The sequence below is a fragment of the Nannospalax galili genome, unplaced genomic scaffold (assembly GCF_000622305.1).
Source record: "Nannospalax galili isolate Female #2095 unplaced genomic scaffold, S.galili_v1.0 scaffold1437, whole genome shotgun sequence".
NCBI classification, from domain to species: domain Eukaryota; kingdom Metazoa; phylum Chordata; class Mammalia; order Rodentia; family Spalacidae; genus Nannospalax; species Nannospalax galili.
Genome location: NW_008341050.1, coordinates 247652 through 266201, shown reverse-complemented (window position 1 = coordinate 266201; position 18550 = coordinate 247652). Strand labels below are relative to the sequence as shown.

The 18550-nt window shown below is 48.3% G+C and overlaps 1 protein-coding gene across 3 annotated transcripts; it reads right to left on the bottom strand.

Annotated features, from left to right (window-relative positions):
* Positions 1-3254: 3254 nt before the first annotated feature.
* Positions 3255-13785, bottom strand: Synpo2l (synaptopodin 2 like). 3 transcript variants are annotated; one of them, XM_008836578.3, is made up of 4 exons: positions 12774-13785; positions 11111-11262; positions 10130-10644; positions 3255-6792 (listed from the first exon to the last, which is right to left on the bottom strand). In XM_008836578.3, exons 1-4 carry the CDS (start codon positions 12876-12878, stop codon positions 4604-4606), a joined length of 2961 nt encoding a protein of 986 aa, XP_008834800.1. In that variant the 5' UTR covers positions 12879-13785; the 3' UTR covers positions 3255-4603. The 3 variants fall into 3 exon arrangements, 2 of the variants coding, with proteins under 2 accessions (XP_008834800.1, XP_008834801.1); XM_008836579.2 differs by lacking the exons at positions 10130-10644; positions 11111-11262; positions 12774-13785 and adding an exon at positions 8759-9314; XR_003850078.1 differs by lacking the exons at positions 10130-10644; positions 11111-11262; positions 12774-13785 and adding an exon at positions 7738-9321 and having other exon boundaries at positions 6668-6792.
* Positions 13786-18550: the final 4765 nt, after the last annotated feature.

Here is an 18550-nt window from a genome sequence, read left to right as displayed (position 1 = left end):
TGCAAGAGGTCAAACAAGGGAATTAACTCCTCAGTAGATATAGGAATCCAGGGTCTAAGCCAATTGATCTCTCCAAGTAGCTTTTGAAGCTGAGGAAGGTTGAAGGTACCCTGAGTGGTGAGTTGTGGCTTGCTAGGTGACACAGTATCAAGTGAGAGAGAGGCCCCCAATATCTTTAGCGGTGGGACAGTTTGGATTTTGTCTGGGGCTGTGTTGAAATTATGGTCTTGTAACAGGGCTATACACTTAGAAACCAAATTATATAGGTCATTAGGGTCTGGACTTCCCAGAATTATATCATCCATGTAGATATAGAATAGGATATTTGGCCTTTTAATTATAGAGGTAAAGATAGGGCTCAGATAGTATTGGTAGATGGCAGGGCTGTTGGCCATGCCCTGCGGTAATACAGTCCACTCAAATCTTAGATCTGGTCTTCCATAATTAAGTGAAGGTATTGAGAAGGCGAACTTTTCCCTATCATTAGGGCGTAGAGGAATTGAGAAGAAGCAATCCTTGATGTCTATAGTGGCTAAAGCATGGGAGGCAGGGATGGCTGGGATCCAGGGCATTCCCCTCTGGGGGGTGCCCATGGGAGCCATCCTTTTGTTAACCTCTCTCAGATCTTGGAGTAGTCTCCAATTTCCATTAGTCTTTTTTATAACAAAAATGGGGGAATTCCAGGGGCTAGTGGATGGTGTGATATGCCTGAGATCCACTTGGTTTTTGACTAGTTGGTGGAGCTGTTGTAGTTTGTTGGAAGGTAGAGGCCACTGCTCAACCCATATCGGGCCTTCTGACAACTATGTGATAGGTAAGGGCAAGGGTGGAGCAGTGGCCTTTAGGATTGGGGGTGCATCCAGGGATGTCTGTTTCTAAGATGTTCAAAGTAGGGGTCATCTCTGTAATTAGAGTGAGCGGCCCCCTCATCCCCAAATTGTTGTTGGAACTCCTCATGGTCGAGGAGGTTGTTGTAGAAGGCCTTATGATCCGTAGTGATGAAGGCCTCAGCCTCCCCCAGAATATCCTGCCCCAAGAGATTAGCCATTAGCCCTGAGACAACCAATGGGATGATTTCCCCACGGCACCCATTAGGATCTTCCTAAGGTAGCCAAGTGGCTGTCTCCCAAGAGGTGGATTGGCCCCCCCACCCCCAGCGGGGGGGGAGGCCAGGGACCAACTTCCGGGGGGGGCCTCCTTCTTCCTGATCACAGTGCAATCCGCCCCAGTGTCAATGAAATTTGAAATTTTATTTCCAGTGGTTAGAGTCATTTTGGGCCTCAGCCCGGGGATGAGAGGAACTGTCCAATGGGCTTGTACACCCTTATTTAACGGGGCTGGGGGGGCACCCCTCGAGTTTAAAGGCTCTCCTCGTATGTTATATTTTGATCTGCAATCTTTGGCCCAATGAAATCCCTTTTTACATTTTGGACACGGGGTATGGGGGGCATCCTGGGCCGGTTTGGGGCTGTTTCTGGGACGCGGGTTAGGGCATTGTCGGCGGAAATGCCCCGTCTGGCCGCAATTGAAGCAGCGTCCCTTTTTCTGTGGGTTAATGGGCTCCTCCTTGAGGAAGGCATCCTTTAGTGCCTGTGTGAGGGCTTGAAGGATCGCTGACATGGCCTGGGTCTGTCCTACCTTTGTCCCCACATCTTTGGAGGCCACTATCCACTGGCTGATGGAACATTCCCTAAGCCCAGCACACGCCACACGGTGGTTGGCGTCCATGCCATCCCATATGAGTATCTTTGCAAATTGATCTCTCAATGGCCCCAGGGGGGATCTTTTTCTTAAGGCTTTTTTCAACTCTATCCACAAACTCATGAAGGGGCTCCCCCACCTTCTGGTATATCCTGCAGACAGGAGGTTCAGTGGGACCAGAGTCTAGCTTTCGCCATGCCAACAGGTCTAGGGCTCTGACCTGATCAGGATATGGGAGGGGAATGGCGGCCTGTTGGGCCCCAGTAGCATAAGCGTCAGTACTTCCTGTTAGCATACTGAAGGTAATAGGTACTGGAGGATTTGCGGCCCGGTTAGTCTCTGCCTGTTGGCGGCACTCCTCTTTGTATAAAGCTGACCATTTGATAAAAAGGGGACTAGGGAGGACAGCCCTAGCAAGATCCGTCCAATCCCTGGCGGTGCATGACTGGTAGACCAAACCTTGCAACAGAGTTTCTACCCAGGGGGATCCGGGACCATCTTCAGCGACGGCCTTCTTTAACTCCTTAAGGTCAGAGGCCTCCCAGGGATACCAGATGGCCAGGTGTTGCCCCCCCAGGTTGACACTGATGGGATATAATTGAGGTTCCCTAAGCAGGTATTTTTCCTCACTGTTATAATGCTGTCGCCCCTAAGGGGGAATTTTGATTATCCCCCATCTCTCCTTTGATGGGGGAGGGGGTTTAGAGGGCCAGGGGGCCACCTCAAAGGGATCTAAGGAGGGATAAAGGCTCCCCCTGGTGGTCTGTGGGCTCTCCCTCCTTTGTATGGCCTTTGACGGGTCTTCCTTTTTTTGTAAGGTTTCCTTATTGCGAGAGGGGGCAACAAGCTTAGGAGGCTCGGAACAGCCCCCCCTCTTTTCTGGGGGCCGAGGGGGAAAACAGCCTTTGAGGGCAGAGATCATGGGAAGAACTCCCAGGGGTGGGATCTTACCCTTTCCTACCTGGGACCTCTTAACGAGGTTTTCCACTCTGTCCCAGGTCTCCCAGTCAAAGAGATTACTAGCGGCAACCCAGGGTGCTATCTCATTGATGTAATCCCAGGCTTGGGTTGCTTGCTGGTCTGACAGACTGAGGCCTTAACGCCTCAAGAGAAGAATCTAACTTAGAATTGGCCTTCCCCATATCTTATGGGGGTCACTCACCCGCAGACCGATTGGCCCTTCAGCGGAGAATTAGTGAAGAATCACGTCCGGGTCACCAAATGTCGGGTTCCAACATGTGGGGAGGGGAAAAGGAAATCCTTGGAGCCAGCCAATAATCCGTTTTCCCTTGGGGCTGAGCAGGATGGTGAGTGTGCAGCTCAAAAGGAACACACAGAGCCGGGTGCGGAGTCAGAGCAGGAACACACTTTATTGCAGCGGGAGCTGATATTTAAAGGCAGAAGCCACAGGCGGGAAACCATACTCATGATTGACAGGCACCTTCTGCATAATTGACCTACGGGTCAAGGGATCACACCCACCGCGAGCCAGGAATGAGGAAGGGCCTGACAGAGCCAATCCTGTACAAGTGATTGGCCTTTTTGTCCCTCCCTCTCAACTCCGCTAGTCGCCCGGTCTTGGTGAGTGATCGAAAGTGACCAGACAGGCTGGCCGACTCTAGGTCAGGCTTCGGAAGTGCCCCGGAACTCATAGGCCCAAGATGCCACTATATCAAGCAGCCCCAACACCCAGGTAGTCAGGATGAGCTGCAGAAGACAAATGGAAGGTTAGATGTACAGCAGGTAACAGTCATCAGCCCTTCTTTCACCATTCAGTACATACTCTCTAACAAATACATCCATTCTTCTGAGCTCAGACTTTCCCCAGTGCCCCTCTCACACATAGTTGATTTCTTGTCAGCCCACTTTACTTTTGGCCAACACTGCCCTCTCTTGTTCATGCTCACTCATTCCGGCCCGCTCCTGATTTCTGCCTCACTCTCCACCCATCCCAGCTCTCTTTTTCCCTCCTTTCTGTCTTAGACTCATGAAGCAATGAGGCCAACCATTTGTTCATTCTCAGAGGAAATTTTCTTTCTTTTTCACTTTCTGGATTCTGGCTTGCTCAGCATAGGCCTCTAGTTTGTTAACTTTCTGAAATCCAGAGGAATAGAAGAATTCTTAGTTTTATTCCTAGTCCAGCTGGTATAATTCAGACCTATGCAAACTGCCTGTCCTCCAGTCTTGTCAGACTGTCAATTTCATAAGATGCTGTGCACCTGCTACAGACATTCTAAGGAGTTGTTCTGCAGTTAAGCTCTTGCTCCCTGCTAGACTCTTTGTGTCTGACCCTTCCTGCAGAAGGAAAAGACCTACCTTGGAGTATCTATTAAGACCTCCCCTCTTACTCTGGCCTCAGACAGAAGTGCACGTGTGCACATCTGATGACTCTTCACATCAGATCCTAATCACACACACTTGCACATATACACACACATATACACCTAGGCATATGCCAGCTAACTTAGGGAAAGCAGAGTGAGGAGTGGGGAGAGGCTTAGGACACACAGAAGTCAGTTAGTCCCTTGGTTGCCTGCCTGGCAGTGAGCTTCTTGCCTGAGATTTCATTGGTTACTTGACTGTATGCTTCTCTGTAAACATTAAAGCCAGGCCCACAGAAACACAAATGTAAAGAAGAGACCTGCTGAGGACTCTGTGTGGAGAGGCCAGGAGACAGATCCAAGCAAGGAAATATAAAGGGAAGCAAGATACCAAAGCAGAGATGAGGTTGGAAAGCAGCAGGGAGCGAGTGAGGAGCAAGCTGGGGGTGGACCGCTAACTGTAAAACCATCTGTGGTAGGAGGGAAGTTTGCCTAGACACCTATGGCAGCAGATACAACAAAGCAGAAGAAACTTCTGGGACTGCGTGTTCCACTTCTTGGTCCTGGGACCTATTCCCTGCTCACAGGCGCCCTGCCCCAGGCCTCCACACCTGAGCCTGCAATCCTGTTCTGGTGGCTGAGAATCGGGGCCTGGCTACTTGGAAAGCACAGGAGCTGGGGGTGGCAGCAAGGCCCCTGGGAGACTCTTGAGGAGGGTCTGGGCTAACAGGAGCTGCGGCCAGCTCTGCCCTCCAAATGGGTTCATCCAATGTGGTAGCTGCTCTGGGGGCAAGCACAGTGGGAGCCAGGGGTTCTGCAGTGGGCTGGGGCGCTGGAGTGGAAAATCTGCGGATCTCCTGGACTCTGGCAGTTTTGGGGGGCCCCGAGGAGGGGCCAGGGGTTGGAGGAACCTCGTCAAAACAGAACATGGCAGTTTTAAGTTGGTAGGGCTGATGCCGCACGAAATCCAGAGCCTTAATGCCCTGCTTGGGGGTCGCTCGTGGCCCCTGGGATTGGGTCTTATTAGGGAGCGTTCGGGCACCCTGAGGGAAGAAGGGTGAGAGCAGGGGGTTGTAGGCAATAGGAGGCGGGGCACGGATATTGGGTGAGTATTTCCACGACGGGGGCAGTGAGGGTGTGGGAGAAGGACTTCTAGGACGAAACCCAGGACCAAGGCCAGCACCAGGTGTTGCTTCCACTACATACCTATCCGCACGACTCTGCCGCTTAGCAAACAGCTCCCCACCTCTCCCCTGCAGCCTCGGTGGCTCAGAAATTCCAGCCGTAGGGACCGACCCATTCACTAGCCCATCTAGAAGCCCTCGAGCCGCCGCGGGCTTGGGAGCCACAGGGGGTGGAGTCTTAGGAGTCATAAGGGGTGGGGTCTTGGGGGCCACTGGGGGCGGCGTTTTAGGTGCTACGTGAGGCACGGTCTTGTAACTTCTGCCCCCTAGTGGCTGCATGAAGTTGCAAGCTTCAGCTCCGAGGCTCAAGGCGTCCTCTTCCGGACCAGATTCAGCACTCCCAGTCCGGGGTTTTTCATCCAGGTTCTGCACCAGAGACAGCAGCTCCGGGTTGGGCGAGTTTTTCGTTTCTTCGTTGCCAGGCCGGAACATCTGCTTCCGAGTGCCGCGGCGCCGGGCCTCCTGCAGGATGCCGGTGCGCGCAGCGGGCACAGAGATGCGCTGCTCCCGAGCGCTGGGAGGCGCGGGGGCCGCGGGGGTCGCGGGGATCGGGACCTCTGGGCGGGCAGAGGTTCGAAGAGGTGCGGATAAGAAGATCGAAGCTGTGGAGGTCATGGCAGCCGCGCCAGTAGGAGCGGGAGCCTCTGGGGCTCCTCCGGGTGTAACGGGACGACTCGGGGCTGGGATGTACAGGGAGCTGGTGGCGGTCACAGGGCCCAAGGAGCGCGGGGTGCTGGGGGAACCCGGCGGGTGGCTGGGAACCCCGGTGGAGAAGCTGGGCAGAGGAGTGGGCCCCTGCGGAGGGGATGCGAAAGGGGGTGGGGAGGACACGAAAGGGGATGGGGCGGGGCTCAGGCCTCCCAAGCTTTCACTCGCTCTCTTTGGGGCTAAGGGCCGGAAAATCACCGAGGTGGTACCTGATCGCTGCCCTTGTAAGCCTGGGGTAAAAGGCCTTGCTGACCTGTTAAAGATACTTGGGGCTGGAGTAGGGGCTCTACCATCTGGGAGGAAGGGTCTAGGGCTGACCGAAGGTGCCGACAAAGGACTGAGTGGGAACACAGCTGCTTCTGGAGGAGCACTCTGAGCCCGCGGTGGTGACTCCGGACCCTGCCCATTTAGCATGGCTGCTGGGCTAGCCGGAGCCAGCTCCTGGGTGCTGGAGGCTGCGCCCTGGCGCTGCTGTTCACGGAGTTGGGCCCCTCGGGCAGAGACCTCGCTCAGCTGCCCTCCCAGCCCCGAGCTCTGACCCTCTGTTGCGCCTGAGCCCACCCTGGCCAGCTCCATGTCCAGATAGGGGCTATCCCAGTCAGACTGATTGGTAAGGCTGCGGGCGTCTGAGAAGGCCTCTTCGTCCAGCTCCGACTCACTCGTTGGAGGGACACCGTCCTCTTCCTCCGTGCCTGTGCCTGCTGCAGCCCCGAAACTCACTAGGGTGTACTTCTTGGCTCTCTGCCGCCGTTTCTTAAACATAAGCACCCCCTTAGAATGAGGGTTGGGGGCTGCAGTTAGCAGGGATGCAATGGTCCGGCATTTGGTCTTGGCCTCCTTCACGCTCTTCTCTTGGAGGCTTTCTGTACGTTGCAGTTCTGAGGAGATCAAGAGGTGGACTGGTCAGAGGCTTCACAGCCTGAACTAACCCTGCTCCCCCAAGCTCTTATTGCCTGCCTTTTCATTAACAGGACCCACAATGTCTCTTGCCTGTGGCAAAACCCTCTGACTTGGGGACAGAGTGGAGGGTGAAAGGTGAAGCCAAGGACAGACACTGCCCTCCCCACAGCTCTTCTGTTCTCTCTTCCACTAGTCTACTCCTATCTTCTGGGAGATGTGCCCTTATCCACTCCACACATTCTTCACCTGCTTCCCATTCCTGACCAGCAGTGGGAGTGGGGGGAGGTGTCACTCCATGGCAGGCAGGGAAATGAGACAAGTCCAGAGAGAGAAAATGTTAGGGACACTTATCTCCCCCCATAGATACTATGTTAGCAGGTGCACATAGTTTGGAATTTATCTCCACTTCTTGATACACAGATTACACAGATCAGAATAAGAATCTCCATTCACAACTCCACTCTTGTCATGCCATTCACATCACAAACACTCCTCACACACTTTTTTTGAGACAGGATCTCACTATGTAGAGCCCTGGCTGTCCTGGAATGCCTCACTCTGTAGACCTGGCTGGCCTTGAACTCACAGAGACCTTGAACTCCTTGTGTCTGGGATTAAAAGGATGTACTATCATGCCTGGCCTCCCCACACGCCATCTCAACAAGATCATCAGTCTACTACTGAAAGCCAGCTGTGGGTATATTTTCTCTAACTTACTTTTCTCTTATTCATATACATCCCAGCTTACATACACCTCAGTTCACTTAGCAACACAGTCCCTCAAATTTGCATGTCTACATGCTCTAGGTAGCTCTTCCCAGAGTCTCCCCTGCAGAGACCCTGTTTCAGTATAGGCTGTAGAGCTGATCTTGGCCCTTCAACTGCCAGAGCACTCCTCTGTGCTTCATACCCCTGCTACTCACATAGAGGGATAAGAGTGGATCCAAGATGCAGGAAAAGACAGAGTGCTGCTTTCCACGGCCAGCCACCTTCCAAATCTTTAGGATACTTCTATGTCACCAGGTAAATATATTCTCCTTTCCCCACAAGATGGGATTGCTTTGGAAGTCAGATGTGCTTCCTCCCCTATTTGCCAAGCCTTTTAGGTAGTGAGCTCAGGCAGCCACCATCAGGCAGGCATGTGAGGGCCTGTGTGCTGATGAGCCAAGGAAGGGCTTCCCATGCCCTGTGGGTTTGGGTAGGTGGGGCCAGGAAATGGGAAAGGCTGCCCAGCTGCTAAAACCCCGCCTTAGACATGGATACTTTCTGGTCCACAGTTCCCAGTTCCTCCTAAAAATTCTTAAAATTCCATCTAGTTTCCTCTCCAGATTCCAAGCTGCTTTCTGATTAGGGCTCTCATTCCTCTCCTCCCAACGTGTATAACACAGAATAGTACTGTGCATGAGAGAATAGACACAGGAGTCAGGGTTCAGTTCAAGGACAATGACTTCACCTCATTGAACTGTACTTTCCTCATTTGTAAATGAGGATGATAATGGCTGTTTCACAAAGTTGCTATGAATATTGTAATAAGTAAATTTAGCATTTAATACACTGCCAAGACCTGCTGTGAGCAACCATTACTCCCAAAGCTTTCTTGACACTAGCTGCTCATGTAGACAGATACTTTCTTATTCATACATATATTTTCCCATAGATCCATACATACATGTCTTCATGTATTTATAATGAACTCCCACTTCTCATTCTTTTCCTATGAGCTTTCTATAGCTCAGGTGGTCATTAACCCCTTTGTCATGTGGTCATGGCATCAACCCATTCTGAGAAAGGGGCAGTGACACTTTCCTGAAAAAAAAAAGGTGGGGAGAGGACAGCAAAAAAAGAGAGGATGAGAGAGTATGACCTTTCCCAAAGACCACCCTTCTCAGCTGCTGAGCCCTCCATTCTAGACCCCAGTCTCCCTTTGAATGGATAGGGTAGTACCTGCATAGAATGGGTCTTGGAGCTCAGGAACTGGGCTTGGGGCTTTGTCCAAGCTGGCTTGGATGAGGGGCTCTTGGATGATGGGCTCAAAGGTCTCCATGCTGAGAAAGGCCACCGGTGTTGGCTGGAGCAGGACCAGCTTGAGGCACCCCCAAGGCCTTTTAAAGCCCCTTTGTCTTGTGCCCAGAGCTGGCAGCCGAATGAGCTCACTGAGCTTTTTTTAGAACCTGTCCCCATCCCTCCTTTCCCTGCCCTACAACTCCTGGTGTGATAGACATGGGCACCTGCTTCCCCTTCCCCTCACCCCACCCCCACTACACTGTGAGGTCTGCTTGGCTAAAAATAAGCCCGAACCACTAACTACAACCTCTCCCATCATGATGGGAAGGGAGGGGGTGCTAAATTGAGACTTGGGGATAGGAATGGGATCCTGAGCATGCATCTGGAATTTCTTTGTAGGATAATGGACACTCAGGAGGTAAAACTCAATTCTCAGGCTTTTAGCCTCTAATCAAACTCGGAGACAAAAAAACACTATAGAAACAAGAAATAGAAGGATGGAGAGGAAGAAAGGAGAGAACTAGTGAGGGGAATCGAGAGATTTTAGAAATGACAAAAAGAAATCAAACTCGGAGACAAAAAAACACTATAGAACAAGAAATAGAAGGATGGAGAGGAAGAAAGGAGAGAACTAGTGAGGGAATCGAGAGATTTTAGAAATGACAAAAAGATCTCTGTGGGACAGACATGGAAGGTAAAGAGAAACTCTACTTCTGTAGCTCACAGAAAAAATAGCAAAGAGCCTGGGATAACTGGAACTGGCTTTTTCTGCTCAGGCCTACATTCTTGCCTTCGATAAAAAGCCAAAGATCCCTTCTTTTTCCACTTACCAGGAGGTCTCATGATCATACCCCCCCCAATATTCCTAGTCCCTAGGAATCCCAAATGAACTTAAAAGTGTTAAAGATAGTACTGTGCCTACAATTAACACCATACAGTGTCTGTAACTGTACCCTGCTTTCAGATGCTCCCTTACCCTAAATCTGTCCTCTCCTCACTCCATCCCGACATCCAGCAAAACAACAACCACCACCAAAACTTCACCTATTCCTGTCCTTTCCCAGTTTTCCCACTTACTCTGTTTTTGGTTTGACTGAGCCACCCGTTACCTTTTTGCTATGCTGGCCAAATAGCAAAATAAGTAGGGACCATGAATAAAACTATTCTCCTCTCCCTCATTACTGTTGTATACTCTCTAGGTGTCCCAAAGACTGTTTCCAGGGAACACAAGGTAGGTAGAATGTGTAGATATGAAAACACAGATTTTAGGGCCCAGATCCTGATTGAGAACAAAAGAGTTCAGGCACTCACTGGCTTGCTTGGCCTTCTGGGTGTAGGTGGTAGTAAGATCTTCTGCCACTGGGTGGGGGACAGGCCCCACCATAGGGATGAGATGAGGACCAGGCCGGAGAGGACCATGGGGTAACAGAAGTGCTTCTGCTGGTGGTGGCTGAAGGGCTGCCCCTTCCTCCCAAGATGGGGAGCTCACACTGCTGTCACCCTGGCTGGGAGGGCCAGGTTTAGCAGATGCCTGCTCTGCAGGGCTATCAGACAGGTAGACCTCATCAGGTGGGGCTCCTGGAAGGAAGGGCCTTGTGGGGCCTCTGCGGCGGGGTCGGCGGGGCTTCTCCTGTGTGGCAGGGCCATCAACATCACTGTCTGTCTCTCCATAGTAAGCCTCACTGTCAGGGGGTGAACGAAGACTTCCAGGCTGAAGAGGCTGGGGAACAGGAATACCAGGGGGTTCAGGACTCAATGGAGATAAGGGCGACAGCACCTGAAGCTCCCCAGGAGATGGAGATCTCACAGATCCTTCATCTGCTACCCTGGATGGGAAAGATGACAGAACATGAGAGAGGGGCTGCACAACTAACATAGCCCTAGAGATCTGGAGGGGATGAGGGAAAGAGGGAATGGAGAAAGAGGAGACTGATATATGGCTGGAATAGGTGACCGAGAGAAAGGAAGACAAGTGTGTTTGGAGAGCTCTAAATGGAAATGGGCTTTAAGAAAGATGTGATAAGGAGACAGGCGGAAGGTTGAAGTTCACCAGTCACTTACTATTATTGAGTCAATTATTGAGTAATAACTGGTACTATTATTACTCAACACCCACCTCTTAATTGAAAATTCATGCAAACCCTTTGGGAGGTATACACAAACATTCTCCAGCAGAAAAACACAAGCAGGAATAGGTAACTGTTAGTCGCTAAAGCCAGGTGAGAAAGACATAGAGCTAAGTCAGGTAAGGAAAGCCCTAGACTAGGGGGAAAGGAGTGAAGGTGTTCATACCTCCGTACAGTGAGGACAAGCTGATTCCCTGAGGCATCAATGAGGGTCATGGCACTAGCATGAGAGAAGCTGGTGCAAGAAACCCCATTGATTGCCAAGAGCTGGTCCCTCTCTCGGAGTCCTGCTCTGCCAGCTTGGCTCCGTCTTCGGATCTGAGATGTTAGAAGGAAGAATGTAGATGATGAGGGCTCCAGTGGGAATAGAGTGAATGGATAAGAAGGGCCTATGTGAGGGACTTTTTCTTTGTAGGGTAAACAGGGTGGAGAGTTATCTGTGTCAGTCTAAAGATACAGGTTTATGGGAAGATGAGCAGGATAGCACATGCCTTTAATCTTGGCCCTTTGGAGGCAGAGGCAATTGGATCTCTGTGAGACTGAGGGCAACCTGGTCTACATTCCAGGTCAGCTGGGGCTACAGGAGGACCCTATCTCAGAATAGAACAAAACAAAACAAAACAAAAAAAGGTTTATTGGAGGCAGGGTAACCACTGAATAAAACAGGGTTGGAGAAAACTGCATGGAATGAAATTTGAGAAACAATAGTATCCCCAAGATTTTCCTCCAAGGCAGTATCTCTACTGGCCAGAAGTTTTTTCCTGGGCCTTGGATTCCCAGGTGCTATTACAAGTTAACATTTTAGAACAGTATTCCAGATTAAGGTAAACTATCTAGATTCTGAGAGATTATGATCAGAGTGAGTGTGTGTGTGTGTATGTGTATGTGTGTGTGTGTACATGATATGTGCACACACAGAGGGCTACCATTTATTGAGTTCTTACTAAGTTTTAGACACTGCACTGTATGAATTACTGCATTCAATTCTTAGAATGATTTTTAAATTAATTTATTTTTTGGTTTTTTTGAGACATGGTCTCAAAAAGCTGTAGCCCCAGCTGTCCTGGATTCACCATGGAGACCAGGCTGGCCTCGAACTCACAGAGATCTGCCTGTCTCTGCCTCCCGAGTGCTGGGATTAAAGGCATGCGCCACCATAACCGGACCTTAGAATAATTTTTTAAAATTGGTACTATTATTACCCATGTTTTATAGTCCAGGAAAACTAAGTCTGTAGGGTAAAACCCTACAAAAGGGTTATGACTTCATCAGATAGGCCAAATCTTGCCATAACCCTCCTGGGACCTAAAAAGCCTTGCCTAGTAAGAGAAAGGATCTGACTTAGGGAGAGAGGAGCACTGAAGGCATGGACAGGGCAGGACAGACGGGAGGGTTGGGCTGGGCTGGGCTGGGCTGGGTGAGACAGCCTCAACTTGTTGCATATCGGTTTAGTCAGAAATTAGAACCTTCCCTACATTCCTGGAGTTTGGAGCAGTGAGGCTTACGCTCATAGAAGAGCAACTGCTGGATGACTGACCAGACTTGGCCTCTACTACCACAGTGCTGAAGTAGGGCCTTCAATTTACTCTGCTCCCTGAATCCAGCCTTTGCTAATGGCCTTCCAGAAGAAGCTAGTGGTTAGTCTACTCCCCTTATCAGATGAGCATACTTCTCTGCCCACCTCTTCACCTGCCTCTCTGCCCACCACCTCTTCTTCACAACCTCCCACTCTGCCCCACTCCCCTGGTCCAGTAGGCTACCACATCGTTTTTCCCAGGTTCCCTTGAGTTCCCTTCTCCCTGAAATTTCATTTCAGGGCTCTCCCTTACCTTGGATACCTGTAAAGGTTTCCTCTGTTCGGCCCCCCCATGAAGTCGGAAGCCCCAAGGAGCTCCCCCTGATAATGTGACCAGCACCTCCTCCTCAGCACCCATCGCTCAGCTTGGCTTATGGCCCCCGGAATTGGACCGTGTCCCAGAGAGAGAAGTTGAGGCGCTGGTACCCCGTCTGGCCTGCTGTCTGGCTGTTCTGCTCCGGCTGCCCCAGGCCTCCCCCCGAACCCCATGCCACACACCATAGGCAGGCAACTTGGACCTGGGATCAGTACAGTCCAGTACACATGTCCTGTCAATCACAGCTTGCTCAAAATAGTTACCGGCTGTACTCCCCTCCCTTCCCAAGCTCTGTTACTCCTAGAATTAATTATAGCACAAACTTCTGCCCTCCACATCCTCTCTTCTGATGCATGAATCTTCTAGTCAGCACTAGTGTCAGATCTCTAGACTCTCTAATGTACACTGTTTTAGGCACTGTGTCTCCCATAGAAACGTGGACTAACCCCAAATTGCTTTCCCCCAAAGCCCATTTAAAAGTGACAGCAGTAGCAGAGGATTCAGTTCAAGAGTTCAGGTAATTGAAGAAATGACTGGGGTGCTCCAGAAGTTCTTCAAGGGAGAGTGCTGCTTTGCTATTTGAACTCGTTACTGAACCAGGACCATTTTGTGCATTGAACAGTGTGCTGTTCACTGAACTGAAATGATGTTTTCCAAAGGAGCAGTTTATTCAAAAGCGGCCAAGCATGAGGAAACGACAGACCCAAGCCTCAAATCTTCCTTCCAAAGGGGAGTTTATAGGGTAAAGAAGCTGGTGAGGGGGGAATGCAGAGGAGGGGCTCAGTAGTTAAGAGCATTTAACTGTTTTTGCAGCAGGCCAGGATTCAGTTCCCACTACCCACATGGTGGCTCACAACCCTCTGTAACTCCACTTCCAAGGAATCTGATGTCCTCTGCTGGATTCAGCAGGCAGCAGGCACCAGGCATAAACGTGACACATGCATGCAGGCAAAACACTAATAAAATTTAATTAAACATTTAAAAATTGTGATATTTAAAGGCAAATAAAATCAAGTAACTAAAAACAAGTGACTCTAGTCTAGAGGGCTGATTTGGGTCTTTCCATTTTATTATTTTTTTCTTTTTGGGGGGGTCTTTTTTGAGACAGAATCTCCCTGTAGTCTTAGCTGGCCTGGAACTCACTATGTAGACCAGGTTGGCTTTGAACTCACAGAGATTCACCTCTGCTTCCCAAGTGCTGGGACTACAGGTGTGCACCACCATACCCAGTTCCCAATTTATAATTTCTTTGTTTTTTTCTTTTGGTCTTTTTGACACAGGGTCTCCCTGTAGCCCCAGCTGGCCTAGAACTATGTAGACCAAGCTGGCTTTGAACTCAGAGAGATCCGTCTGCCTCTGTCTTCCACGTGCTAGGACTCCAGGTGTGCTCCACCTTGTCTGGCTTAATTTATTTCTTAAATTGTTTTTTATTTTGTTTTGCTTTTTTTTTGAGACAGAGTATCCCCATAGTCCCTGCTGATCTGGAACTTGCTATGTAGACCAGGCTAGCCTCAATCTCACAGAGATCTGCCTGCCTCTGCCTCCCTAGTACTGGGATTAAAGGTGTGCACCACCATGCCTGACTTAATTTTTAAAATTTATTTTATGTGTATGATTGTTTTGCCTGCATGCATGCAAGTATACCATGTGCAGTATGGTATGCCCCAGGAGGCAAAAAGAGGGCATTGGATCCCCTGGAACTGTAGTTATGTCTGGTTGTTAGCCAGCATGTGGGTGCTGGGAACTGACCCTAGGTCCTCTGCAAGAGTATCTCTCCAGCCTCCCCCACCCCCATTTAAAATTACCCATTAATCATTCTGAAAATCTATATACTCCACCATAGAACTCCATTGTGTAGAGGACTTCTGATGAGCTCTGCTTGAGTTGCACTGGTATGTATTCTGTAAAGTCTTTTCTGACCATCTCCCAGCTCCTCACCTACAAAGTCAGTCCTTACTTCCTTGGGCAACATAGAAGCTATATTGCTCATATCTCTATTTCTCAGTATGCCTCCTGGACCAAAAGAGTTGAAGGCAAGGACTTGTACTGTAGATAGCTGGTAAGTTGCCTTTTTTTTTTTTTTTTTTTTTTGATTTTTGGAGACAGGGTCTCCCTGTAGCCCCAGCTAGACTAGAACTCTCTATGTAGTCCAGGCTAGCCTTGAACTCACAGAGATCCACCTACCTCTGCCTCTTATGTAATCCAGATTGGACTCAAACACCTGATCTTCCTGCCTCCATCTCCCAAGTCACAAGCTGCATTTTATTATTTTCTGTATCTCTGAGTGTTCTCAAATATTTGCTAACAAATGTTTGCTGAACTAAATTGCTATTACAGTACAAGGAACAGGGGCTCGAGAGATGGCTCAGCGTTTAAGAACACTGGTTGTTCTTGCAGAAGACTGCAGTTTAAATCCCAGCACCCACATGGAAGCTAACAACTGTCCATAACTCCAGTTCCAGGGGATCCGACAACCTCTTCTGACCTCTGCCAGCACTGCACGACACAGGTGCATTTACCTACATGCAGACAATACATGCATACACACAAAATAAAAATAATAAATAAAATTTAAAAAACAATACAAGGAACAGAGAAGTGTGTGCAAACATGGCAGTTTTTGTTAGTAATAAAATCTCTACTTGTTTCTAGGTTTCCATTGCACAAATGTATCCTAAATTATGAAACCTCTTTCTGTTACAAAACAATATTATTACAGTTGTAATAGATTTAACATTAGGTAAGAGCTTGTGGAATTGCTGCTTTGCTAGCATGCTAAATGCTGTTTATTTTGGTTATGATGCAGTCGTAAAAAACAGAATTTTGAGGGGCTGGAGAGATGGCTCAGCAGTTAAGAGCACTGACTGCTCTTGCAGAGGACCTGGGTTTGAGTCCCAAAACCCTCAGAAGGGATTTGCTGCCTTCTTCTGACCTCCATGGGTATCACATGGCACAGGTGCACTTACACACATGCAGGCAATACACTCATACACATAAAATAAAAATAATAAATAAAGTAAAAACAGAATTTTGAGTAAGAACAAGATTTGATTTCTTGTTACTCCATTTGTTAGTAGTATGATTTCATGAAGTGATTTGCGTTCATCAGTTAAAAAAATTTAGAGATCCCTTCATTCACCATTCAAGTATTATTAAAAACTTTTTTAAATTTAATAACCACATGATTAGAAGAAGTATTTCATTACAGTGCTAACATATTCAATAACAATTTCCAGAGCAAAGATACATCTCTTTCAAAAGTGGCTGTAAATTTTTAGGTTCACAGTTGAATTAATACAGTTATACAATATTGAACTCAGTATAAACCCTGTAAGACATAAAATTGAATGAGTTAACCTTTAAAAAAGACCTCCATTTTATTTTAAAATACACTGTTTCCCTCAGAAAGACTTATTTTTAATGTTACTAACACTTAGATGTTTCTACATGGGTCTCTAATCTCTATGTATTTGATCATTACTAGTCACAGTTGGTTATGCTGGGATCCTTGGCACCTGAGTATGGATATAAAGTCATCAGGTAGATTTCAACGGTAATGTTTATCACCTTTGCTAATTAACATGCAGTAAATTTTTATGCTTCCTCCTCAAATATAACTTTTTTTGTGTCTTTTTTTAAACAGGGTCTCCCTGTAGCCCCAGCTGTCCTGGAACTCACTATGTAGACCAGGCTGGCCTTGAACTCACAGAGATCCGCCTGCCTCTGGGCAGTGCCAAGTGCTGGGATTAAAAGCATGCGCCACCACGCATGGCTATTTATTTATTTTTTATTATTTTAATTTATGAGTGTATTGCCTGCATGTGTGTTGAGTACTCCTGTGTTGTGCAATGTCTACGGAGTTTGGAAGAATGCTCTTAACCACTGAGCTATCTCTCCAGCCCCTTTATTTAATTTTTTTGAAACAGGGTATCCCTGTAGCCCAGTTGACCTGGAACTTACTATGTAGACCTGGCTATCCTGGAACTCACAGAGCTCTACATGCCTCTGCTGGTATTAAAGGTATGGATCCACCATGCCTGGCTCTGGCCCTTTCTTTTTGTGTGTATGTGTGTGTTGTTTCTGTGTGCAAATGCTATAGTATGTCCTGGTGCCTGCAGAGGCCAGAAGGTGTCAGATCCCCTGGAACTAGAATTACAGGTGATTGTAAGCTGCCCAACATGGGTACTGTGAACTGAACTCAGATCTTATGGAAGAGCAGGAAGCACTCTTAACCACCAAACTGTCTCGTTTCCACTATTCAAATATTAAACTGGGTACAGTAGCATACACCTAAAGCTCTTACTACTCAGCAGGCTGAGGTAGGAGGCAGAAGGATTGCTTGAGCCTAGAGGATAAAGATCAGCCTGGAAAACATAGCAAAGACCCACCTAAAAACAACAATTAAGTTCTAACTACATATCAGCTTTTGTGCTGGAACACTGATTGGCCTACCTCTGCTGGGATGTGCTGGGATGAAGTGCTAGGACGAAAGGCGTGTGCCACCAGGTCAACTAGCAGTAGCATTTCTCTTTTTTTTGGGGGGGGGGTATCTTTTTGAGACAGGGTCTCCCTGTAGCCCCAGCTGGTCTGGAACTCACTATGTAGATCAGGCTGGCCTGGAACTCACAGAAATCTGCTTGTCTCTGCCTCCCACATGCTGGGATCAAAGGTGTGTGCCACCATGCCCGGCAGCATTTCTAAGAGCACCACTGGTAGTTCTAATGAGCAAAGATCACTAAAGATATAGAAAATGATAAAATGCAGTCTGCAGCCTCTATCTTCAAGCCTGTGGATCTAGACTCTACCACTTACTATGAGTACAATCTGCAGACTGACACCTACTTCCTTATGGTGAAATGAAAGATAAATCATATGAAGAGGCCCAGCCTAGGGCAGGTGCTGAACAAATGTTAGTCACATTTGGCAAATTCTTAATCTAGACAAGTGGTTCTCAATCCTTAGCGTAGGCAAGAGAATCATCTGGGAGGCAGACATCTGTTTAGTGTCAGTGACCTGAAAGACTATAGTTTACTGAGCTCCATCTCCGGAACTGAATTGTCTCAGTGGATTAGAAATTTACATTTCAGGGTTGGAGAGATAGATCAGTGGTTGAGTACTTGCTGCTCTTCCAGAGGACCTGGGTTCACTCCCCAGCACCCACACGGTGACTGTGTCATCCTCTTCTGGCCTCTGTGGGCACTATACACATACCAGTATACATGTAGGCAAACATAATATTTGTACAAATAGAAATAAATCACTTTTTTTAAAAAGAAATTTACAGCCGGGCGTGGTGGTGCACGCCTTTAATCCCAGCACTCAGAGGCAGGCAGATCTGTGAGTTTGAGGCCAGACTGGTCTCCATAGCGAATCCAGACCAGCTAGGGCTACAGGGAGACCCTGTCTCAAAAAGAACAACAAAAAAATTTACATTTTTAAAAAAATTTAATTTTTAAAAAATATTTTATTTTTATCTGTATGCATGTATTGCCTGCATGTAGGTAAGTGGACCTGCGTTGTGCAATGCCCACAGAGAACAGAAAAGAACAGAAGAGACTGTCAGATTCCCTGGGAAACTGCTGAGCCATCTCTCTAGTCCCTACATTTTCTTTTTTTCAATTTTTTAAATTTTATTTTATGTGTATGAGTGTATTGCCTGCATGTAGGTAAGTGCACCCGTGTTGTGTAATGCCTGCGAAGACAAGAGGCCGTCA